Here is a 27285-nt window from a genome sequence, read left to right as displayed (position 1 = left end):
TGTCTTTAAAGCTTGTAATTAAAATGCTGTAAAAAGCTTGTAATTAAAATGCTGTAAATTTTTCGCTGAATAACAGCTTCTTCAGGCAAGGGCACAGAAAGAAAAGCTTCACATGCTGGTTAAATAGCAACCTGCCAGTAAAAAATCAGGTATATATCAGGTAAAACTGGGCACATAAAAAAAACATGCTGCATGCAAACCAATGTTCCAACAGAAAGCAAGCCATTCACACACAATCACACAGGCACAATTTCTGAATTCAACTCACATCCCCCCCCCCCATCCCCCCCCACACACACACATTCACACCCCCTTGGCTTACCAACCGCTGTATCTATGAAGGCTTCTGGAAAAGAACTCAGATCTAGATCCCAGATCCATTCTGAACACAGATACACCAAACATAATATTACAATGTCCTCCTCAACCTCAACCTCAGGCCCATTACTACAAAGCAGTCGTTGGGGGAAGCCTGAGGACCGCAGGCGCAACCTCCCTTCTCCATCTGTCTCTTGTCAGCAGCCGCTGGCAGCAGCTCACGTGTGTGGAGTCCGGTCCATTGTTTGATGTTCTCATGCCAGTTCTTCTGCTGTCTTCCTCTTCTTCTCCCGCCCTCGATGGTGCCTTGCATGATTGTTTTGGACAAGCTGGTGTGTCGAGTGTTGTGTCAAAACCATATCAGCTTGCATCTCTTCACAGTTGAAAGGAGAGGTTGCTGAGGTCCAGCAAGGTTCTCAATTCTGCTCCGTACATGTTCATTGGTCCTGTGCTCGATCCAGAGAATTTGAAGGAGCTTCCTCAGGCATTTGTTCTCGAAGGCCTGGATCTTATTATTGTAATATTATGTCCACAGAACATAATATTACAATGTCCACAGAACATAATATTACAATAATATTACAATGTCCACAGAACTTAATATTACAATGTCCACAGAACTTAATATTACAATGTCCACAGAACATAATATTACAATGTCCACATCCCCTCCACCTCCTGTGGCTTGGTGCTGACACCAGTGTGCATGGACTACACTCCGCCTGAAGTCAGAGGCTGCAGACTTTCATCCTTGTCTGTGTCCACCACACAGCTTTCACCCGCTGAGCCCTCTGTGGTCGCTCCTTTCCCAAGCAGTCCATCAATGTAAGCTAGCCTGCACACACACACACACACACACACACACAAATGAACATGCAAGTAAGACAGACAGACAGATAGTATGTAAGAGAAAAGCTGGATAGAGAGAGAGAAACTCGAAACTCAAAAAGTCTTTTTTTTTTCTTTTCTTTTTTTTTTTTGCTGCCCCATCATCTGCGCCATTTCAGTGGCATTACTCCCACGCCGCTCATTTAGATTCCCCCATACACGGCCACACCCATTTAATCAGTATAGGCCATGGCCCTTTCTGAAAGGGGTACAGCATTTGTGAATAATTCACACAAATTTGCAGAGTAACTCGTTGCAACAGTTATGTACTGACAGAAGGCATTACAAAAGCACACAGTATAGTAAGCAGTTATTAATTCAGCTAAGCATAATGGTGCGTCTCTTAAAAGCTTTGTATAAATACATACATACACACATTCCTTACTATTTGTTCACTTCCAGTTGCCATAATCAACGCAGTCTGGAACTAGAGAGAGAGAGAGAGAGAGAGAGAGAGAGAATGTGAAAGGTCACACAGACGGGCGCAATAGCCGAGTGGTTAAAGCGTTGGACTGTCAATCTGAGGGTCCCGGGTTCGAATCACGGTGACGGCGCCTGGTGGGTAAAGGGTGGAGATTTTTACGATCTCCCAGGTCAACATATGTGCAGACCTGCTAGTGCCTGAACCCCCTTCATGTGTATATGCAAGCAGAAGATCAAATACGCACGTTAAAGATCCTGTAATCCAATGTCAGCGTTCGGTGGGTTATGGAAACAAGAACATACCCAGCATGCACACACCCCCGAAAACGGAGTATGGCTGCCTACATGGTGGGGTAAAAACGGTCATACACGTAAAAGCCCGCTCGTGTGCATACGAGTGAACGTGGGAGTTGCAGCCCACGAACGCAGAAGAAGAAGAAGGAGAAGAAGAAGAAGAAAGGTGACACAAACAAAAAAACAACAAAGCCTTCATGGTTCATGTGCGATTCCAGGTGCTTCAAAACAACGAGACCAAAAACACCAGTGCTGAGGGTTTGAATGGCGTACCTGTGCTTACATGTACATGGGCCTATCTATCCAAATGAAACTTTTGTTCACCATCTGAAATTAGCAACTGTCAGACCGAAAACTGTGTGCTGGAAACCAAACCATATCATCCAGCTGAAGCAGCCGACATTGATCAGCATTTCTTTGTTTCACAATCATAACACAGATCTATTTCCAATTTTCAATGAATCGTAACAAAATTGCCGAAAACATTTTTTGGGCATAATACATACCATAATCACTCGGTCAAGTCCACTTCTTTCATCAAAATTGTGACTGACAGATAACTGCCTTCATCCAGATCATATAGATCTACATCAAAGTTTTTAACTTCCAGTCTTTTCATCATAGTTCTTATAGGTGCTTGAATTCAAGTCTAAAACCTCGTCAGTTGACTCTCTCAGACTTTGGTCCGATTCGCAAACCAATTCTGAGCTTAGCTCTCAGACTATTATCAAATTCATTACGGACCAAGTATTGTTCTAATGTCAAGTGTATATGCTTTAATAACCTGACAATTGAGCATATAATTTTTCACTGTAGCTTGATGAAGCCTTTTGTACACGAAAGTGTGTCTTCACAAGTGACTGAGAACGTTGATGTTTTTGACTTTTTGCATTCATTATCAGTTCTTTCGCTTGTCAGTTTAACGACTTCTCTTTTATGAAGTCCTTTAAGTAATTTCCTGTAACTGTATTTAAAGGGTTTTTTTTTTGTTTGTTTGTTTTGTTTTTCTTCCAAATTTCACCCTCATTTCACCCTCATTTGCCCAGTTTCCCCCAATGCTCCATTCATCCACATCTCCCACCCCTTCTAACCGATAATACTCAGATGTATTCATAAATACTTCTACAAAATGTCTTCAATCACCGATATGTGTGACAGGACATTAAACAAAAATTCCTCCTTCCATCATAGTTTTCCATCTTTGACAGATCTTCTTCTTCTTAGATAGTAAAGAAGGGAAATTACTCTGTAATTAATGCTAGGGGACTTAATTTGCTTTAAACTGATCTTTCTCATCTTAAACATTACATTTTGAAATTATACTCAATACATAAAAAGCTTGGATTTTTTTTTTTAAAAAGTGTATCACAAGTGAGTCTTGAAGGCCTTGCCTCTCTTGTTCTACCTTGCTGCGCACACAACGAACTTCACACCAAGTGAACACCTCAGACTTCAGTGTAACACTGCAGAAAGGCAATACATTGATCTTTCTTGAAGGTCTTTGTTATTCCTTTCTTTTCTGCAATTTTAAAATTCTTTTTGCACACACACTTGTCCTCGAAAATACATTTCCATGGGCATGTTTCTCTCCATCAAACTAGATATTTGGCATCAACAGTCACTGACACTTTATTTGTTTATGCATATTCACTCTTTAAAAAAAAACCACATTTCAATACAATATCTATTCCCTATTTCTGTATTTTTTAGATGAGTGAAGGGGGAGTAATCATAAGGGCAAAAAATCAATAGAAAGAGTGTAAAGTGTGGGTAGAATAGGACAAAGTGTGTGTGTGTGTGTGTGTGTGTGTGTGTGTGTGTGTGTGTGTGTGTGTGTGTATGCATGCGCGCAAGCGCGCATGTATGTACAATTATATGTGAATGTGTGTGTGTGTGTGTGTGTGCATGTGTGTGTGTGTGTGTGTGTATACATATATATGTGAATGTGTGTGTGCACCTCTGTGTGTGTGTGTGTGTGTGTGTGTGTGTGAATATATATGTGTGTGTGAATGTGTGTGTGTGTGTGTGTATGTGTATGTGTGTGTGTATCTGTGTGTATGTATATATGTCAATGTATGTGAGTGAGAGTGTGTGTGTGTGTGTGTGTGTGTGTGTGCGCGTGCGCGCATGTGCGTGTGTGTGTGTCTGTGTCTGCAAGTGCGTTTTATAAAACATAAATGTTTGAAAGAGTCATGCATTCATATACATATGTGCACACCCCTGCACCCCAGTCAAGAGTATGCTGACTGTGAGGAGTGCAGCTGCAGACATGCCTGTCCATGCACATTGCTCTGTATCATTCCCTGGCACCAGAACCAACACCTTCCCACAGGGGGAGGTGACCCTGGCTCCAGAACCAACAGCCTCCCACACAGGGGGAGGTGACCCTGGCTCTAGAACAAACACCCCACAGGGGGAGGTGACCCTGGCTCCAGAACCAACAGCCTCCCACACAGGGGGAGGTGACCCTGGCTCCAGAACCAACACCCTCCCACAGGGGGAGGTGACCCTGGCTCCAGAACCAACACCCTCCCACACAGGGGGAGGTGACCCTGGCTCCAGAACCAACATCCTCTCACAGGGGGAGGTGACCCTGGCTCCAGAACCAACATCCTCTCACAGGGGGAGGTGACCCTGGCTCCAGAACCAACACCCTCCCACAGGGGGAGGTGACCCTGGCTCCAGAACCAACACCCTCCCACAGGGGGAGGTGACCCTGGCTCCAGAACCAACATCCTCCCACAGGGGGAGGTGACCCTGGCTCAAAAACCAACACCTTCCAACAGGGGGAGGTGACCCTGGCTCCAGAACCAACACCCTCCCACAGGGGGAGGTGACCCTGGCTCCAGAACCAACACCCTCCCACAGGAGGAGGTGACCCTGGCTCCAGAACCAACACCCTCCCACAGGAGGAGGTGACCCTGGCTCCAGAACCAACACCCTCCCACAGGAGGAGGTGACTCTGGCTCCAGAACCAACACCCTCCCACAGGAGGAGGTGACTCTGGCTCCAGAACCAATACCCTCCCACAGGGGGGAGGTGACCCTGGCTCCAGAACCAACATCCTCTCACAGGGGGAGGTGACCCTGGCTCCAGAACCAACATCCTCTCACAGGGGGAGGTGACCCTGGCTCCAGAACCAACACCCTCCCACAGGGGGAGGTGACCCTGGCTCCAGAACCAACACCCTCCCACAGGGGGAGGTGACCCTGGCTCCAGAACCAACATCCTCCCACAGGGGGAGGTGACCCTGGCTCAAAAACCAACACCTTCCAACAGGGGGAGGTGACCCTGGCTCCAGAACCAACACCCTCCCACAGGGGGAGGTGACCCTGGCTCCAGAACCAACACCCTCCCACAGGGGGAGGTGACCCTGGCTCCAGAACCAACACCCTCCCACAGGAGGAGGTGACCCTGGCTCCAGAACCAACACCCTCCCACAGGAGGAGGTGACCCTGGCTCCAGAACCAACACCCTCCCACAGGAGGAGGTGACTCTGGCTCCAGAACCAACACCCTCCCACAGGAGGAGGTGACTCTGGCTCCAGAACCAATACCCTCCCACAGGGGGGAGGTGACCCTGGCTCCAGAACCAACACCCTCCCACAGGGGGAGGTGACCCTGGCTCCAGAACCAACACCCTCCCACAGGGGGAGGTGACCCTGGCTCCAGAACCAACACCCTCCCACAGGGGGAGGTGACCCTGGCTCCAGAACCAACACCTTCCCACAGGGGCAGGTGACCCTGGCTCCAGAACCAACACCCTCCCACAGGGGGAGGTGACCCTGGCTCCAGAACCAACACCCTCTCACAGGGGGAGGTGACCCTGGCTCCAGAACCAACACCCTCCCACAGGAGGAGGTGACCCTGGCTCCAGAACCAACACCCTCCCACAGGGAGAGGTGACCCTGGCTCCAGAACCAACACCCTCCCACAGGGGGAGGTGACCCTGGCTCCAGAACCAACACCCTCCCACAGGGGGAGGTGACCCTGGCTCCAGAACCAACACCCTCCCACAGGGGGAGGTGACCCTGGCTCCAGAACCAACACCTTCCCACAGGGGCAGGTGACCCTGGCTCCAGAACCAACACCCTCCCACAGGGGGAGGTGACCCTGGCTCCAGAACCAACACCCTCCCACAGGGGGAGGTGACCCTGGCTCCAGAACCAACACCCTCCCACAGGGGGAAGGTGACCCTGGCTCCAGAACCAACACCCTCCCACAGGGGGAGGTGATCCTGGCACCAGAACCAACACCCCACATGGGGAGGTGACCCTGGCTCCAGAACCAACACCCCTCCCACAGGGGGAAGGTGACCCTGAGCACCAGCAAGACAAAACGATTCAAAGCAAACACAACTCATCCGCAACAACTACTTACCCTTCTTTAACCATCTTCTTGGTCGTCTCAAGACTCTCCTTCATCCCCTCAGTCGTGTTCTTCAAGCTCTTTACCCGTCTCCGGAAGTAGAAGATAACGAACCCCAACACCATGGCCACCACGCATATAAACACTATCAACACCACGATCACAGTGGTGCTGGTGCCCTCATGAGCTACAGGAGAAACGAAACAAAACGAGATGAAAGCTGGTGCAAATGATAATAGTCATAATAATAATGGATACCCATAATGCTCTCCATCAAGAAAACCGCTGTCAACTGTCAAACAACTAAACATAACTTCACAACAGTTTCAATTAGATTTTTCTTTCTCATATTTCCAGTAAAATTCATACATGTGACTCTATAAATAAATAAATAATAATATATATATATATATATATATATATATACACACACACACACACACATCATCTCCTCACAAAACACAGTATCAACTGTAGTAGTACAGTCACAGTCTGATATCACAGTCCCGAAACGAGATGCTTATCTGTCAATAGTGTCCGCGAGGTTCTGGGTTCGAATCCTGGAGTCGCCCTTTCTCCTAAGTTTGACTGGAAAAACAAACTGAGCGTCTAGTCATTTCAGTGAGATCATAAACCAAGGTACCGTATGCAGCATGCACTTTTTTTTTTTTTTTTTTTTGCTGCCCCATCATCTGCACCGTTTCGGTGGCATTACTCCCACGCCGCTCATTTAGATTCCCCCATACACGGCCACACCCGGGTTCGTCCGTCGCAGTTCCAGCGTCGGCAGTCCACAGGGAACCATCGATGTTAGGTCACCAGGAGGCCACACACCAGAGGAGACCCTGCACTGCAGCATGCACTTTGTGCACAGAAGAATTCCAAAGAAGAACTAACCCACGGTGATGGGTACACAAATATATGCGCATGCATTTAAGGCCTGGCCAAGTGCGTCGTGTTGAGCTGCTGGCCAGGCATCTGCCTTTGAGATGTGGTGTAGCATATACCGTAAAGTTCGGTCTATAAGCCGCGACTTCTTACCCCAGCTTCAACCTCTGCGGCTTATACAATGATGCGGCTTATCTGCGGATTTTAACGATCCCGGGAGTGTCACGTTCTCGTCTATTCTTAGCTGCCCTTCAACTCACCAAAATCATGATTTCTGTCCCATGAATTTTTGGATGAGCTTCAGGATAGTGTGCTAACTGTTCACGTTTTATAAATCAAATCCGCAGACATTAAAGCCTTCAGATCAGCATTCAGTTCTACTCTGCTCAAGCGTACACCCTCATCATGCCGAAAACGCGGCGTTATGCCTAGGATGCAGCCTTCAAACTGAAGGCGATCGACCTAGCAGACGACAGTGCAAGCGACGAACCAGCAGCGACCTCCACCTTCATGAAGTGAAAGCGAGGCTGAAGTCAGTGACAAGATGGTGGAGGAAGCTTTGCTGGTTCTCTTCAACTCGGACACTGAAGATGAAGATTTTAGTGGATTCAGTGAGCAGGATAACGTTGAATAAATGTGACTATCCTTAAATTATGGATCGTATTTTCGTTGTGTTTATTTATTATTTTTTTGTGGCACTAGCAGTTATTTCATAACCTACAGTATCGACAGTTTTTCTGTAGTATCAGTATGTGTTCCGGTACCGGAAATAAGTGCAGCTTATAAACCAATGTAGTCAATAATTCCAGCGATCTCAACAGCAGATACTGAAGCCACCATTGTGAAAACTGGTCAGATCTATTGACAAGCTGCTGTGCTCTGTTCCATTCCCTTTCCTATGAGTGGAACAGCCACCAGACTCTTTCTTTCTTTCTTTCTTTTGCGTTCGACAGCTACGCAGTCAGGGTCGAAGTCCGAGGGATGCCACGAACTCGGACGTCCTGTGAAGATCGGCTACCGTCCCCCAGAGCTTGGTGTTGAGGTCAGCACCCCCAGGCCAGGACTGCTGCTGCATCTTCTCATACAGGGGGCAGTCTTCGAGAATATGGGATGGGGTCTGGTCAGCCTGGCCGCAATCACATAGGGATGTGGCTGCCACTCCAATCCTCTTCAGGTGTGCTCGGAGGCCGCAGTGTCCTGTGCGAAGGCGGTAGATGGTAGTCTGGTGTCTGCTCTCCAGTGTCCTGATGGGATCCTGGTGTGCCGGGTAGCCTCCGTTCAGGGTGACCCAGCCTCTTCGGAATCTGCGGAGGAGGAGTTTTTGCTTCCTCATACGTGGCAGGAATGGTTGGCTGTGTGAGCTGGCCACCAGACTCTAAAAACAGTGCTGACACACCGCACCACCTGACCACAGCACAGGGTCCATCTCTGATTTCCCAGCCTGCCTGAATGATATAACACATGGTCAGAGCGTGATGGAAAGTACCAGTGGCAGTCACATGCTCCTGGTTTGAAAACTAGTGATACGACGGGCGCAATAGCCGAGGGGTTAAAGCGTTGGACTGTCAATATGAGGGTCCCGGGTTCGAATCACAGTGATGGCGCCTGGTGGGTAAAGGGTGGAGATTTTTACGATCTCCCAGGTCAACATATGTGCAGACCTGCTAGTGCCTGAACCCCTTTCGTGTGTATATGCAAGCAGAAGATCAAATACGCACGTTAAAGATCCTGTAATCCATGTCAGCATTCGGTGGGTTATGGAAGCAAGAACATACCCTGCATGCACACCCCAGAAAATGGAGTATGGCTGCCTACATGGCGGGGTAAAAACGGTCATACATGTAAAAGCCCACTCGTGTGCATATGAGTGAATGCAGAAGATGAAGAAGAAGAAAACCAGTGGTCACAAAACAGCTCCCACTCTGAACGTAAGGGGGTTAAAGTGCACATACAGATGATGTTAAACCACCACTCTTTGGATCATCAGGGGGTTTTGCATCAAGAACTGTCAATAACCTGTTCCTCCAAACGTCTCTTGGAACAAGTTTACAAGGTTCATTTCACACATGGCCTGCCACTGCTTTCATGGGAGATTCTCCTGGATGAAAAAAGAGAATATCCTGGGAAAGGCTTTGGCCAGATACAAAGCCAGTTAACTTTATAACACCGCTGTTCTGTAACAAATCAAGAGGCGCGTTTTCCTCTCCGTCTTCCAAATGCACATGTATACACACATACACACATGCAGTTGCACCGACACAAAAACAATTGCAGGGGTTCTAACAACAGAACCCCTCTTGCTCACTCATCTGGGTCAATAACCAGTCATGCCCCTACAATCTGCAGCACTTCTTGCCCAAAAATATATACAGAATATTCTTCAACGCCTGCTTACCATCTGGAGGACCGGTTGTTGCAGAGGGCACCAGTGCTCCTGGGAATAACAAAAGATGCCTTAACGTTAGTGTGCTGAATACAGTAATCATTGGAAGTCAACTCTAGGAACAAAAGAACACACACACACATACACACACACACACATACACTCACACACACACACACACACATGCACACAAACACACACAAATCATGTGAACACACACACGCGCGCGCACACACACACACACACACACACATGCACACACGTGCACACATTCACAAACCATGCGGACATACATACACACACACAAACCATGTGAACACACACACACACACACACATGCACACATACACACACAAATCATGTGAACATTCACACACACACACATGCACACACAAACCATATGAAAACACATACACACACACAAACCATGCGAACACACACACACACACACACACACACACACACACACATACACACACAAGTCATGCAAACACACACACACTCACACACACACACATGCACACACACACGCACACATACCATGGACATAGCAACCCTGCAAAACTACTCCACAAGTACAGCAGCATCAATTCACATGAACTAATAAAATCATATAACAGACTAAACATAAACATTGACAGTCACAGTGTCAGTGCAAAACCTACACAAACCTATGGAACTGTCAGCAGCATTATGCAATAGAAACTGTACACAAAATACACACGCGCACACACACACACACACACACACACACACACACACTACAGCATCATCAATTCACCCGAACTAATAAAATCATATAACAAGACTAAACATAAACGTTGACAGTCACAATGTCAGTGCAAAACCCACACAAATCTATAAGAATAACTTGATTATCTCCAACTGGAGAAATTTGGTCAGGTGCATTATCACAACATAGACAAGTAAACAACATGGGGACCATAACTGTAAAAGTCAACAACAGCTTTTACGAAGATTACGAAAACACAAATGTAAAAAATATCACATACACCATTTCATACATACATCCACACGCTGCAGGTAATAACTAGTATTCTTAATGTAAAAAACAGAAAGAATTAAGAAACATTATTTTGAATATAATTATTAGCATAGCCTACTATATCGCACATTGATTATAATAGACAGATAAGATAAGAATAAAGATAAATTGCGGAAAACCACAACCAGATAATCAGCACCCCCCCCCCCCCCCCCCCCCCCCCCCCCATGCACGCGGATTACTATGGAACTGTCAGCAGCATTATGCAATATAAACTGTACACAACACACACACACACACACACACACACGCATGCACGCACGCACACACACACGCACGCACGCACACACACCTTGTCAATAAAAGTCATCCTGTGATAGACAACAATAAATCACTGAAGACTGAATCAAATAAGAGAGGCTTACATGTGATTCCTGCTGATTTTTTTTTTTTTTTTTTTTTTTTTTTTTTTTTTTTTTAAGATAAAGGGAAAATTCATCCCTTTTTCAAAAAGAAAACCAAGAAAACAGTAACTCTTCAGCTCAGTCACAGCATCCAGACACTGTTGTAAGTATGTGTTCTTTGCTAAAGCTGACTTGGCACTCACTTAACCCATAATGTGTGTGGTGTGTGTATGTGTTGGAGCTCATGTACGTTTATATGTATTTGACTGTGCTTTCGTATCTGTGAAACTGCATGTTTGGTGCATCATCTGTTATGCATGTGTGGGTGTTATGTGTGAATGTGTGTCTTCATGTTTTACATTTATTTGCTTATTTATCATCATTGTTGTCTTTTTTTTTATCTTTTTTTTTTTATTAGTATTATTATTATTATTACTACTACTACCTTTTTCTATATTATAATTATTATTTATTTATGTAAGCTTATCCATTATTTATTCCCCTTTTTCTATCTTTTTTTTTTCTTTTCTTTTTTTCTCAAGGCCTAAGTGCGTTGGGTTACGCTGCTGGTCAGGCATCTGCTTGGCAGATGTGGTGTAGCGTATATGGTTTTGTCCGAACGCTGTGACGCCTCCTTGAGCTACTGAAACTGAAACTGAAAACTTAACCCATACCCCGACTCCTGTGGAACATGTAGCAGTGTTACATCTCCACAGCTGTGTGTTTTTCTGCTACAGTCTTGACATGCGTACCGGTAATTCATGTGTTCACTAAGCAATTCTATGGCGAGCTGCAACAAGGGAAAAGATCACACGGAGGTCAGAAGAAGCGCTTCAGAGATACTCTGAAAGTCTCTCTTAAAGCATTTGATATCAACCCTGACTCCTGGGAAGAATCTGCAGCGGACCGTGACAAATGGCGCGCTGCTGTGCACAAAGGTGCCAAGTTGTGCGAGGCCAACAGGACTGCTGCAACTGTTCAGAAGAGGCAGGCCAGAAAGTCACGGGCAAACAAGCTCCCTGACAATGATATGCCTGTCTTTGTCTGCCCCAACTGTCAGCAAACATTTCGTGCGCAGATTGGACTATTCAGCCATATGCGCACTCACAGATAGATTCATGAGCATCCTCCCCCCCACCCCACCACCACCCTCCCCCCATCCCCCAGCTGGATGACAACGATGGTCATCATCGATCTCGATGGACACACACCAAGCAATTCAGTCATAATTTTTGTGTCAGCCAGTAAAAATACTGGTCTGTGTGCTCCATTTTTAGACATAAAATTCACAGTAACCACTCTGGCCAAGTCCAGTTCTTTCAAAAAGATTACTCAAGCACCAGACTGGATGCAAGTTTCAAGTTTTAATTATCCTTTCACTCCTATTGGAGTACATCATAACCGTTATAAAATGTATACAGATGTGAATTTATTGTGTCCTCTGTGTAATAACGAAAATGAAGATGAAAAACATTTTCTGCTCTGTTGTCAGGCTTATCGTGATTTACGTATAAAGTATATTCCACAAAAGTATTATCAGGATCCTTCCCTGTTCCGGACTGCATTGCTTATGGCATCTCGAAGAGAACCGATAGTAAGGAATGTGTGTATGTATTTATACAACGCTTTTAAAAGACGCACCATTATGCTTAGCTGATTTAAGTAACTGCTTTTGTAATGTCTTCTGTCAGTATATTACTGTTTCAATGAGTTACTCTGAAAATGTGTGTGAATTATTCACAAATACTGTACCCCCTTCAGAAGGGGCCATGGCCTATACTGATTAAACTATTCGAGTTCGAGTTCGAGTTCGAGTATGGAGGATTACTGCAAAATAATATTTTCGTGCCCAGAACAAACATTTCCAAATACACAACAATGTCACATGAAAGTTGAGAAAACACAAATGTCTTTTAACTCCAAAAGTATAGCTAGGCAACATCTGCAAATCTAATCATCTTACTTACAGCTAAAATGACTTTTTTTTTTACCTCCTTTGAGCATATTACAAAAAATTAAAAACCGATATTGGAGACAAATATTTTTGAGGAACATATCTATTTCGTAGCTGATCATAATTGGGACATTCCATTATAAAATGAAACTCATCACCAATCACAGACATGTTACAAACCTTACAAATTCTTATTCCAAAATCTTGAATAACCAGTGCTATAACTATAGAACAGGACAAAGAATGTGAACTGTGATCTTCAGAAACGTATTCTTATGATCTACTTTGTATTTTATACTACTTTGTATTTTCAAGCACTTGATTGAAATAAATAGAGTTTGCACTGAGACTTCTGATGAGGTGATTGTTTATTCCTTGCCAGTCCTCAGGTTACACCTACAAAAACCCTCTCAGGCTGATGTAAAAGGAAATTTTCTATCAAAAATTACGTTTAAGTAGCATACTTACCGTGACCCACTAGTGCAGACTCCGGCAGGGGTCTGACATTCCTGTCCTGTGCAAACTACTATCCGCCTTTGCAGAGAAAACAAAAGTAGCTACAGCCGATAACCTCCCGGAAGTAGGTAACCTCCCCTTTGCCTCCCTGACTAGCGCCCTCTTTTTTTACAGCAGCCATCACAACTCCTGTTCCTGTGCTCTTCATACGGCTAAGTTTTTTTGTTTTTTTTTAAATTTTCTGTCTGTTTGCCAATTCTCTGGCGTTCTTGTTTTTTGTCAAATTATGTCTCCAACCAGGTCAGTGTGAGGCCATACTGAATACAAAACAATAAAATCATTCTATACTTTCAGTCATGCCTTTTTTTTCTTTTTCTTTTTTTCTTTTGGGCGAATGAGATCTGTTTTTAAGAGATTATTTCCCCATTGTATATTCAGATTCATGTCACATTAAACTGCATAACGTTTGCCGCTACAGGTAGATTTAAGTGTCAAAGTAACTTCTCTACTAAACAGAAGTAGTTACTATTTCAGCTAAAAATAATAATATGATTGCTATTAATCAATGCTGACAATAGATAAAATCAAAAGTGTAAAAGTTTTGTGAGAAAATATAAATGTAGCAGAACAATGACTGGAAACATGTACTGCTTCTTCCAAATTTCTTGAATCCCTCCTTTTTAAAAAAAAAAAAAAAAAAAAAAAAAAAGGCATTTTATATCTGAAATGTGTGGATTTTTTTTTTTTTTTTAATCTATTTTTCAATCAGTGTTGGTGTTGACTGGCGAAGTATTTCCGGAAAGAATTAATTTGTTTAAACTTACAAGGACACACACACACATAGCCACACACACACACACACACACACACACACACACACACTCACTCACACACAGACAACCCAAAAACAGTGCAAACACGCACACAGATAACTGAAACAGGACTGTTCCAAAAGACTGACTGTTTACACACATCAACAGAAAAAGTAGAGGATTTCTGACAGAAAGAAAGGGAACAAGGAAGCACTCACTCTCCAGAGAGAAGTGGCAGGTCTTTGCCACAGGCCAGTCAGGGTCAGTAACTCTGCAGACATACTCCCCTTCATCCTCCTCGCTGACCGAGGACAGACTGACCGTCAGGTACCGAGTGACATTGGAGAAGTCCATCCGTGTATGCTGGTCTGGCAGTGTTTGATTACATTTGTAATCAGGGTGTCCATTCACGTCGCACACCGCTATATATTCTGTGGAAAACATTTTGACATTTAGCTCTGTATTTTATATAACAAGTTTTAAAAAAGTACATACATACATACATGTACACGTAGCACACCGCTATATATTCTGTGCAAAACATTTTGAAATTTATCTCTGTATTTTATATAACAAGTTTTAAAAAAGTACATACATACATACATGTACACGTAGCACACCACTATATATTCTGTACAAAACATTTTGAAATTTATCGCTGTATTTTATATAACAAGTTTAAAAAATACATACATACATACATGTACACGTAGCACACCGCTATATATTCTGTGCAAAACATTTTGAAATTTATCTCTGTATTTTATATAACAAGTTTAAAAAGTACATACATACATACATGTACACGTAGCACACCGCTATATATTCTGTGCAAAACATTTTGAAATTTAGCTCTGTATTTTATATAACAAGTTTAAAAAAAGTACATACATACATACATGTACACGTAGCACACCACTATATATTCTGTGCAAAACATTTTGAAATTTATCTCTGTATTTTATATAACAAGTTTAAAAAGTACATACATGCATGTACACAAAAATACATCTCTTCAGCAGATGCATATGGACATAGCATATATATATATATATATATATATATATATATATAGACATGCCTTCAAGTATACAAACACACACAAATTTTTAGACACCAAAACAAAACAGACAGACAAATGCTGCTTCTCAAAACTTGAGCGCTTGTTGAAAATTTGCAATGTGCAATGTCAGGGTTTCACAGCTCAAAACCACACAGTGCAATCAAAGATATGGAACACACAACATGATCTCACTCAGTACGGCCAGTCCTCTCTTCTCCTCTTAAACAGACCCCTCGGATGTCCAGTGGGTGTCTGAATGACCCAACCTTTAGCTTCCGTCGTCAGAATTGTGGTATTCTTTGTCAACATTCACCTCTTCAGTATAAGAGCCTTCCGCTGGCAATATTTTGATGATGGTAACTGGGGTGAAACGCTGTCAACGTCGTCTCTTTCGCCGTTGGTATGGAGAGAGTTAACAACTGATTTTTATTATAAGACAAGCTAAGCCTGTGTCATCTCAAGCCCTGACCACCCCCCCCCCCCCAACCCACCTGCCTCTCTACTGGAAATCTGACGCTGTATGAAAACCTCCTTCCGCTGACCCTCGTCCTGCATGTTGACCTTAAAGTCACAGGTCAGCTCTGCTGTCTCACCTTTCACCACTGAGGGCATATCGCATGTCGCTACCTGTGTATCTGAAATGCAGAAGGCACAGACACACACATATATTTATATTTAAATATATAGTGAGATAGACAGACAGATAGATAGATAGACTGATAGATGTATACACACACACACATATCGAGAGAGAGATCTGCCATAAACTGACTGACATATAACTATTAATCAATGTTGACATCAATGTTGACAATATGTAAGACTGATTAAAGTGCTAAAGTTCTGCGAGAAGTATAGAAATTTTTTTTTTTTAATGTAACAAAAAAATGAACATGGAAACATTTACTGATTCTTCCAATTTCTGGAAGAGCATTAATTGTGATTATAATTGTAATGTGGAGAAATTTTTGTTTCCTTCTATTTGTAAATCAATTTTGGTGTTGACTGGCAAACCAATTCTAGAAAAAAATAAACTTTTTAAAGTTTACCATGGGGACACACACACACACACAACACACACACAAACAAACACCCACACACGCACGCACACGCACATATATATATATATATACAGACAACCAAAGACAGTGTACACAGACAAATGGAAAAGGGTGATTTGCAAAGACTCACTACACATGTGAGCCTAAAACGTAGAGAATCGCTCAAAGACAGGGAAGAAGAAACACTCACTCTTCAGAGAGAAGTGGCAGGTCTTTGTCACCGGCCAGTGAGGGTCAGTAACTTGGCAGATGTACTCCCCTTCATCCTTCTCGCTGACCGAGGACAGACCGACCGTCAGGTACCGAGTGACGTTGGAGAAGTCCAACCGTGTCAGCCCTGACAGCGGCTTACACTTGTAATCAGGGTATCCATTCACGTCGCACACCGCTATATATTCTGTGCAAAACATTTTCAAAGTCTTTTTTTTTTTTTTTTTTCCAGGACAATAATATGTTTGAAAAAGTATGTATATTACATTTTAATCTCTCTCTCAAGCAGGCATACACAGACATAACATCTGTAAAAAAAACAACACAGACATGCGTGCAAGAAGCAGACATATGTATAGAAACAGACAAGACAGACAGACACACAGACAATTGGTGCTTCTCAAAACTTGTGAACTTGGAGAAAATTTGCACTGTCACGGTTTCACAGGTCAAAAGCATACCATACAATCAATAGTATGGAACATAACACAATCACAAAGAAAATGAACCCTGTGCACAACTGATTTTTGACTCACTTGTGTAAACAAAGTGAGTCTATGTTTTAACCCGGTGTTCGGTTGTCTGTGTGTGTGTGTGTGTGTCTGTGTGTGTGTCTGTGTGTCCGTGGTAAACTTTAACATTGACATTTTCTCTGCACATACTTTGTCAATTGACACCAAATTAGGCATAAAAAAATAGGAAAAATTCAGTTCTTTCCAGTCATCTTGTTTAAAACAATGTTGCATCTCTGGGATGGGCACAAAAAAATAAAAAAAGAAGCCTAATTATATGCAAACTGCATTTACTGTTATATTTATATTTTTTGTATTCTTTAAACTTGGCACTTTGATCTGATATTCTGACCCAACAACAAGAGCAGTCATTATTATCATTTTTTGTTCAAACAGGAACTTCTTTTGCTAAGCATGGAAGTTTTATTTATTTTGCAAACGTTTTGGTGCAGATAGTAAAAAAAGGGAAATTACTCTGTAATTAATGCTAGGGGACTTAATTTGCTTTAAACTGATCTTTCTCATCTTAAACATTACATTTTGAAATTATACTCAATACATAAAAAGCTTGGATTAAAAAAAAAAAAGTGTATCACAAGTGAGTCTTGAAGGCCTTGCAACATCTCATGCCCTGATCACCATCCTCAAACCGACCTGTCTCTCCAGGGGAAGTCTGGCGCTCTATGAAAATTTCCTTCCGCTGACCCTCATCCTGCATGTTGACCCCAAAGTCACAGGTCAACTCTGCTTTGTGACCTGTCACCACTGAGGGCATCTCACACTTCGTGGCCTGTGGATCTGAAATGCGGAGGCACGTGCACACACACACACACACACACACACACACACGTATGTATATAATATATGCATTCAGTCACACACACACACATGCATTCAGTCACACACACACACAATTGTATGTATATAATATATGCATTGAGTCACACACACACACACACACACACACACGCAGACACACACACACACACACACACCCCTTTCATCCTTCCATTAAAAAACAAACAAAAAAAACAACCTTACAAGCACCACTGAGTTCACTCATAAATGTAACAACCTGTCATAATTGCACCACAAATCAAAGTTTTAAACATATCACAAGTACATAAATAAATAAGTTGGTAATACACACACACACACACACACACACACACATGTATGTATATAATATATGCATTCAGTCACACACACACACACACAAACACACACATTTTGCTTTCTTCTTATAAACTGACAGATGAAAGACAGGAAAAAAATATTCCAACTAAGGAAAATTATTGTCATTTCTAGATTAAACTGAACATACACAGAGAGGGTGGGGGTGGGGGTGGGGGGAGAAATCATGTTGCCTACATGCTAACTGACCACAAAGGGGCCGTTTCAGAGGTGAGGGAAGAGAGGCAAAGCCTTCTCTTGACTCGTGTGACTCCCACTAAAATTACCAAACAAATCAGTGCTTTGTTTTCGTTCCGTTTTTTTTATTTTGCATTCCCAGATGTGTGAAAGCGAATGTGCAACTACTGAAAAAAAAAATGTGGTCTTTATTTTGATATTTTGTCTGCTTTGATGTGTAACATATTTGCATATGTGATGGAAAAACTGACGGGCGCAATAGCCGAGTGGTTAAAGCGTTGGACTGTCAATCTGAGGGTCCTGGGTTCGAATCACAGTGACGGCGCCTGGTGGGTAAAGGGTGGAGATTTTTACGATGTCCCAGGTCAACATATGTGCAGACCTGCTAGTGCCTGAACCCCCTTCGTGTGTATATACAAGCATAAGATCAAATACGCACGTTAAAGATCCTGTAATCCATGTCAGCGTTCGGTGGGTTATGGAAACCAGAACATACTCAGCATGCACACCCCCGAAAACGGAGTATGGCTGCCTACATGGCGGGGTAAAAACGGTCATACACGTAAAAGCCCACTCGTGTGCATACGAGTGAACGCAGAAGAAGAAGAAGAAGATGGAAAAACTGCCTGGCAACTCATCTGCGTGATTGCTGGAAAAAAGGTTTATGTAGCTGACAATTCACACACACACAAATTTTGTGCTGCTAATATTCTGAGCATTCACTGATACCCCCCTCGCCTCTACCCACAAAAAACAAAACAAAAAAAAAACAAAAAAAAAACACATACACACAGAGAAAGAAACCCTGAAACATACAAAATTACAACTGATTCAAATCACCATGATGAAACCAGAAAATAACACAAATCACTTAAAATTTCACTCACCGGAACAGCGTACAAAGTCTGCAAAGATCACCAGGATGCTCCAAATCAGCAGAAGACAGCGTGAAAATTTTGGCAGCGCCATTCTGTCAGTGTGCACTCTTTAAGGGATGGTGCTATGTCAGACTGTCGGTCTTGGAATTCACTGTCAATGTCTGCAGTGAGAAGCATATTATAATACATGAAGACACTCACAAAGCCTTATCAGCAAACAAATATACATCAGCAAACGAATCCTTTTAAACCCAAACCAATCACAGTAAAAATTATCTGATACATCAAATTGACTATGACTGCATCATTACTGAAAAATTTTTCATGCCCGCAGTAAAATGTATCAATGTTGAATACTAATGCTGGAAAGTATATTAGTTTCAGTAAGATATTTACCAGCATACTTTCACCTCAACAACAAAAATATATGCACCAGCTGTGCAGGTCTTGAGGAGATGATATCACATGTGGTGCACTGCCTGGCAGGAAAGCATATTTAAGATAGCCCAGAGCGTAAACCACTGGACTGAACGTAAACCACAGGACTGAACGTAAACCACTGGACTGAACGTAAACCAATGGAGAGTGGTTCCATACTTCAGCTGGAGTCTGTCAGGGCTGCCTTCTGTCTCCCATGCTGTTCAACATTCCTGGAACGCATCACGCATCACGACAGAGGCACTTGAGGATCATATTCCACACAGTCATCACTGGAGGAAGAACCATCACTTAACTCTTTCCATACGAACGGCGAAAGAGACGACGTTAACAGCGTTTCACCCCAATTACCATCATCAAAATATTGCAAGCGGAAGGCTCTTATACTGAAGAGGTGAATGTTGACAAAGAATACCACAATTCTGACGACGGAAGCTAAAGGTTGGGTCATTGAGACACCCACTGGACATCCGAGGGGTCTGTGTAGAGGAGAAGAGAGGACTGGCCATACTGAGTGAGTAAAACAGCTTGGCAGGCAGTGAGCAAGAACTCTGCCAGCTTGTAAACAGACTGGATGAAACACTGACAAGACACAGCATGGAAACCAGCGCCAAAAAGACCAAGCCGATGACCTGCCACAACGCCACCATCACTACTGTCCAGGGACAGAAGGCAGAAACTGTTCAACAGTTCACCTACCAGGGATTCATCAACAGGAATGAAGGATCCAAACCAGACATCCTCTCATGGGTAGCAAAGACAACATCAGCACTGCCCAGACTGAAACCTATATCATGGAACTTTAGAAGGACAGCCAAATCTCCATGAAACACAAGATCAGACTTCTGAATGCACAGTGCGGTATATTCCATCGTCCTGTATGCATGCGAGACAGGAACCTTCACAGCAGATCTGGAAAGAATTCAATCCATGGGAATGAGGGGTTACCGTAAATACAAAGCATCAGATACATTGCCAACATCATGACGGGAGCAATAGCCGAGTGGCTAAAGCGTTGGACTTTCAGTCTGAGGGACCTGGGTTCGAATCACGGTGACAGCGCCTGGTGGGTAAAGGGTAGAGATTTTTACGATCTCCCAGGTCAACATATGTGCAGACCTGCTAGTGCCTGAACCCCCTTCGTGTGCAAACGCATGCAGAAGAACAAATACGCACGTTAAAGATCCAGTAATCCATGTCAGCGTTCAGTGGGTTATGGAAACAAGAACATACCCAGCATGCACACCCCCAAAAACGGAGTATGGCTGCCTACATGGCGGGGTAAAAACGGTCATACACATAAAGGCCCACTCGTGTGCATACAAGTGAACGTGGGAGTTGCAGACCACGAACGCAGAAGAAGAGCACGCTGGTTCGAATCACGGCTCAGCCGCCGATATTTTCTCCCCCTCCACTAAACCTTGAGTGGTGGTCTGGACGCTACTCATTCAGATGAGACGATAAACCGAGGTCCCATGTGCAGCATGCACTTAGCGCACGTAAAAGAACCCACGGCAACAAAAGGGTTGTTCCTGGCAAAATTCTGTAGAAAAATCCACTTCGATAGGAAAAACAAATAAAACTGCACGCAGGAAAAAATACAAAAAAATGGGTGGCGTTGTAGTATAGCGATGTGCTCTCCCTGGGGAGAGCAGCCCGAATTTCACACAGAGAAATCTGTTGTGATAAAAAGAAATACAAATACAAATACAACAACGATGGACTGACAACACTGCACAATGGACATGAAAACCATGTGCAGCAAAACAGGCTGTGACACACAACCAGCAGACCTGGAGAAATCTGGTGAGCAGTTCCTTTGTGCAGCATCATTATAACTCTTCATGGAGCTGAGGGGAAAGAGACGAGGGAGAACGTACACAAACCCACACGATGTGGAGTCAAGCTAGACGGGCGCAATAGCCGAGTGGTTAAAGCGTTGGACTGTTAATCTGAGGGTCCTGGGTTCGAATCACAGTGACGGCACCTGGTGGGTAAAGGGTGGAGATTTTTACGATCTCCCAGGTCAACATATGTGCAGACCTGCCAGTGTCTGAACCCCCTTCGTGTGTATATGCAAGCAGAAGATCAAATACGCACGTTAAAGATCCTGTAATCCATGTCAGCGTTCGGTGGGTTATGGAAACAAGAACATACCCAGCATGCACACCCCCGAAAACGGAGTATGGCTGCCTACACGGCAGGGTAAAAACGGTCATACACGTAAAAGCCCACTCGTGTGCATACAAGTAAACGCAGAAGAAGAAGAAGGAGTCAAGCTACCATGCAGAATGAATGTACAATGGAATATATTTAATGCTAACGTCCATATTCTAAATATATTTCTGTTAATAATTACGATGTAATAATTAATTGCAATGTTTTAAAAGCGAATATGTGAAATGCTTTTATTTGAGAACATATGTTTATTACTCTTGTTTCATCAAGTAAACTGCGTGTGTGGGGTGGGTGGAAGGTGGGTGGGTGCGAGTGTGTGCTGATTATCTGGTTGTGGTTTTCCGCAATTTATCTTTATTCTTATCTTATCTGTCTATTATAATCAATGTGCAATGTAGCAGGCAATGCTTATAATTGTATTCAAAATAATGTTTGTTAATTCTTTCTGTTTTTACATAAAGAATACCAGTTATTACCTGCAGTGTGTGGATGTGTGTATGAAATGGTGTATGTGATATTTTTTACATTTGTGTCTTTGTAATATTCGTAAAAGCTGTTGTTGATTTTTACAGTTATGGTCCCCATGTTGTTTACTTGTCTATGTTGTGATAATGCACCTGACCAGATTTCTCCAGTTGGAGATAATAAAGTTATTCTTATTCTTATTCTTATAATCAGGACACTAAGCGATGCCATACACTTGCTGCATTATCAGCTGCACAAGCCGAGGATGACTTCTTCTTCATTCGTGGGCTGCAACTCCCACGTTCACTCATATGTACATGAGTGGGCTTTTTACGTGCATGACCGTTTTTACACCACCATGTAGGCAGCCATACTCCGTTTTTGGGGTGTGTGCATGCTGGGTATGTTCTGGCTTCCATAACCCTCCCAACAATGACATGGATTACTGGATCTTTAATGTGTGTATTTGATCTTCTGCTTGCATATACACACAAAGGGGGTTCAGGCACAAGCAGGTCTGCACAAACGTTGACCTGGGAGATCGGAAAAAAATCTCCACCCTTTACCCACCATGCACTATTACTGAGATTCAAACCCAGGACCCTCAGATTGAAAGTCCAACGCTTTTACCACTCGGCTATTGCTCCCGTAAGTCGAGGACAAAATGCCAAATTCAGACCAATTGGGTGTCAGAGTTATCAAATTCCCAACGATAAAACAACTGCAGAGAAGCAGGTTCAGAAAGTCACAGGACAAAGTAGACAGGCATAGATTACAGCTATCCAGCACATCCCAGTGACATTTGCAAACACCATTGACCGTTTGCCTGCTCATTCTGTACATTTCCATGCAGGTAAGAACAGTACCTAGTTAGGTGCGAAATGTGTGTGTGTGCGCGCGCGCGCATGCATGAGAGAGAGAGAGAAAGAGAGAGAGAGAGGGTGAGAGAGAATGTGAAAGGTCACACATAAAAAACAACAAAGCAAAACAACTAGACCAAATATATGAGAGGAGGATTGAGATGGTGTACCAGTGCTTATATATATATATATATATATATATATATATATATATGTATGTATGTATGTGTATATGAGTATGTGTGTGTGAATGCACACGCATATGCACATGACATGCGAATATGAAGCGTGTTCACATGTGCTTAAGTGTGTGTGTGCATGTGTGTTCACTTATGTCAGTGAACTGCCAATGTGTGTGTGTCTGTGTGTGCATGTGTTCTCTCTCTCTCTCTGTCTCTCACTCTCTCTCACACACGCACATATATTTTTATGTATATGTATGTGTGTGTGTATATATATATACACACACACATATATATATATATATATATATAGATATATATATATAGATATATATATTCATGTTTTGTACACTCCATCACATGTGCTTCATGATAACAAAAGAAAAACATTGTTTTCTCATCAGTTACTAATTTAACCGTACAACACTGGGCAAATTTCTTTCTTCCGTAACTTTTCTCTCAAGTTTCTGTTTTCATGTCAGCCAAAGAATAAATAAATATATATATATATATATATATATATATATATATATATATATATATGTATGTATGTATATTGGGATTTCGTTGGTAATTGCAGTGGGAGTTTGGCAAATATGACTTAAGTCAGGAGAAGGTGTCGAGGGTCACATAACCAATCTGTGAGTCAAGAGTTTGATTCCTGGTTGGACTTTTCTGTACGGACCGGGTCTATCAGCCATCAGTGAACAGTTCTTACCGGACAGAATGGAAAGCCAACTCAAGAATCAACTGAAGAAATAAATGGCCCGCATCAGTTTCCCTGCAACGCCGTAACTCAAGTATGCATAGATTTTCATTGACCGAGAATTGAACGTTACATCCGATAAATATTCGGGACCGATGTCGAGCTACTCAGTCGCTGCGCATCGATCGAGAATCGACGGATGCACAGCGCCGGTCAAAAACTGCTGGTAAAATACTGAGGGTCCTGTGTTCTGAAATGGGACTTCACCCAATGGCGCGTGACGTCATTCGCTCTCCGAACACTGGAAACAAAAACAAATCTATACTGTTACCAAGGAGCGCCGCTACGGTAGCCGGACTGGCCTAACTGTATAGTTTAGCACATCCCTTTCGATCAACAAAAAGCAAATTTCTCAGTTGGCCGTCAACAGCCCACAAGTTAAATTGCTCCCAACACTGAGCAATCTGTCACAAAACGACGTTTCATCAACATAATTATTTTTGGTCGTCACGTGGAAGAAAATGATAAAAACCTTCTCAACCTTGTCAGTTTTCAATGCCTATTGCAACTTCAGTTATTTGTAGTTATTCGGTCACAGGCCAACGGAAATTTTCACAACAACAATCTCCTATCGCCATCTCTTCCGAAAAACGCGCCCACTTAACTAGCCGTTTCTCGAAAAAACTGGCAGTAGGCCCTACATCTCGTCATATCCTGCTTCCAAGTGACAGATAAAATAATTAATCACCCGGAACGTGACACAATATTGGGTCGAATATATACTATTTCCAATTTGTTTTTTAGTATGCGACTACTAAATAAATTCCAATGAAATATGACTGAAAACTTACCGGTTTTACTCTCTGTAAACAAAAACAATCAATATCAAGCGACTTCGCGCGAAGTTGTTTCTGCAAACTGATTCAGGCTCTGCGCTGCGGCGTGATATCAAGTTGCGATGTGCGCGAGCCTCGCCGGCCGGTGTTATGTACCGAAATCACCCCCCCGTTTCGAAACCACTCCCCGGGGGGTGATTATGGGCATGTGTCTAAACGCACCCTCTGGGCACTTGTTCCAGAACAGTATAGAATCACTCCATCCCTGTTCCAGAATCACACACACACCCCCCCCCCCCCCCCGCTTACGTTGGATGAGAGTGAATCTGGCCTTATATCCACGTGGCCCACTGCCCCATCTTCTGTTTTCAGCAGTCGTGTGCTGCAGCTCCCACGTTCACTCGAATGTACACGAGTGGCCGGGCTTTTACGTGTATGACCGTTTTTTTACCGACCCCACCATGTAGGCAGCCATACTCCGCGGCTTTCAGCACCCGCCCCCTCAATGCTAGTTCTCAACACGTACCCGGAGAAGAGGAGGGGAGTTATTCTGCCGCCGGGGACCAATGCTCATACCCCCCTCCACACTAAACGGGCATAGGGCCACAATCACCCCCCCCCCCCCGGCCCTTCCCCCCTGCTCCCCCCCCTTCTCCCCCTTATGAGAACTGAACATTGGGTGGAGATTGTATCAGCGTACCACTGAGATGACCTCGATGAAAGGTACAAGGCCAGATTTTCTTCACTTCTCTCTTCACTTCTGTGATCTTTGTGATAGAAGACAATCGCCGAAGTGCAGGAGCGGGGTGGGGGGGTGGTCCGGGGGGGCGGGGGAGGGAGGGGGGGGGGGGGGGGTCAGCGCAGCGCAGGCACTTTGGTTTACCCCACTGATCTAAAAATAGATCATTTGGGGACTGAGGGATTAACCAGCGAATGTTCATGAACCCAGGAAGTAGGGCATGGAGAAACGCGGCTGATAATGCAGGCCGTACTCAACGCTTGTTTAGCGGTTTAAAAAAAAAAAAAATTAAAAAAAAAAAAAAGCTTCTTTCGCGCATCATTTTCCTGGGTGGATCGGAAATAAAAACACTCAGCAAAAGAGAATCAAGTGGTTCGCTCGGCAAAATAGCGCAAAATAAGTTTTGTTCCAGTGATTCCAAACACAATAATAAATATCCTTTCTTACCTTCTTCACTGTACAGCTCACGGCAGCTAATGGCAACGGCTGAAACATGAACACGGCAGAAAGAGAAGAGAAGGGAGGGTGAGCGTCATGATCCGTCACGAAACTCGTTAAAATTTAAAACCATCTCGAAGAAAACAGGGACTTCTTACAAAGAAATCATTCATTTAAAAATAATAATAATAATAATAATAATAACCAAAACAATTAGCATGCCTGCATGTCATGCTGATCAACTTACCTTTCGAGTCAGTGGTAGGGTTTTTCCTGACAGCAAATGAACTGGCACACTGTTGCCGCACGGTGTGTAGTGCGACCCCCCGTGCGACCAGCAAGGGGATTGGTTGGGGCGGGATAGAGTATCTGTCGGCCTTTGGCATCAGTTTCCGTCGCGCGCAGCGGCGATTAGGTACACTGTGCACTGCTCACTGTCTTGACAGCTTTTAGCGGTACCCTTGCACTGTTGATCTCTCTTCACCAGTCTTAAAAAAAAAATAATAATAAAAAATTTTAAAAAATGGTTTCGGTACAGCGGCCGATAATGACTGTCCACTAAACATTATGTACCGAAAGTGCATAGTCAAAAAAAAAAAAAAAGTGAATGTTTGGTGTACAACTTTTACTGATTTGGAATAGGTTGCCACTCGTCGAAAACACCGCATATCTACCGCCAGGTAACAATTAAATTACTCCCATGACAGAAACAAAAATCTGAACACGACATGCACAAACAATAAAAACAAACAAGATAAACACTGAGATGAACAAACAAAACGAAAAAAAAAAAAATAAGTAAAATAAAATAATAAAATAAAAAATAAAAAATCTCCCGGCAGTTGTATACCCACTATATTTTTATGTGAACTGAATACGCATGGAAACAAACATTTTGAGCAACACATAACACTGGGCACACACACACACGTGTGCGAAAACACACACACACTCTCTCTCTCTCTCTCTCTCTCTCTCTCTCTCTCTCTCTCTCTCTCTCTCATGAATCAAAATTCACACACAGGCACATACACACACTCGCTGGAAATACATACATACGAATATAAATACTCTCATGACTCAAAAGTCACACACACACACACACACACACACACACACACACACACACAACACACACAACACACACACACAAAC

At 43.3% G+C, this 27285-nt stretch overlaps 1 protein-coding gene across 4 annotated transcripts; it reads right to left on the bottom strand.

Annotated features, from left to right (window-relative positions):
* On the bottom strand, positions 1-26528 carry LOC143291620 (uncharacterized). 4 transcript variants are annotated; one of them, XM_076601577.1, is made up of 9 exons: positions 26378-26528; positions 19298-19449; positions 17694-17837; positions 16508-16714; positions 15748-15891; positions 14412-14624; positions 9574-9612; positions 6303-6477; positions 1-1153 (listed from the first exon to the last, which is right to left on the bottom strand). In XM_076601577.1, the coding sequence occupies exons 2-9, from the start codon at positions 19377-19379 to the stop codon at positions 1030-1032; spliced, it is 1128 nt and encodes a 375-aa protein (XP_076457692.1). In that variant the 5' UTR covers positions 19380-19449; positions 26378-26528; the 3' UTR covers positions 1-1029. The 4 variants fall into 4 exon arrangements, with proteins under 4 accessions (XP_076457692.1, XP_076457695.1, XP_076457694.1 ...); XM_076601580.1 differs by having other exon boundaries at positions 9586-9612; XM_076601579.1 differs by lacking the exon at positions 26378-26528 and adding an exon at positions 26140-26160.
* Positions 26529-27285: the final 757 nt, after the last annotated feature.

This window comes from Babylonia areolata, chromosome 17 (genome assembly GCF_041734735.1).
Source record: "Babylonia areolata isolate BAREFJ2019XMU chromosome 17, ASM4173473v1, whole genome shotgun sequence".
NCBI lineage: Eukaryota > Metazoa > Mollusca > Gastropoda > Neogastropoda > Buccinidae > Babylonia > Babylonia areolata.
Note: the sequence above shows the minus strand (reverse complement) of the source record. Positions and strands in the feature narration are given on the sequence as shown.

Coding starts and splice junctions, on each gene's coding strand:
- LOC143291620 (XM_076601577.1), bottom strand. CDS start 19,379: ATGGCGCTGCCAAAATTTTCACGCTGTCTTCTGCTGATTTGGAGCATC. Junction 17,838..19,297: donor AGACTTTGTACGCTGTTCCG/GTGAGTGAAATT, acceptor TCCGCATTTCAG/ATCCACAGGCCACGAAGTGT. Junction 15,892..16,507: donor CTGCCACTTCTCTCTGAAGA/GTGAGTGTTTCT, acceptor TCTGCATTTCAG/ATACACAGGTAGCGACATGC.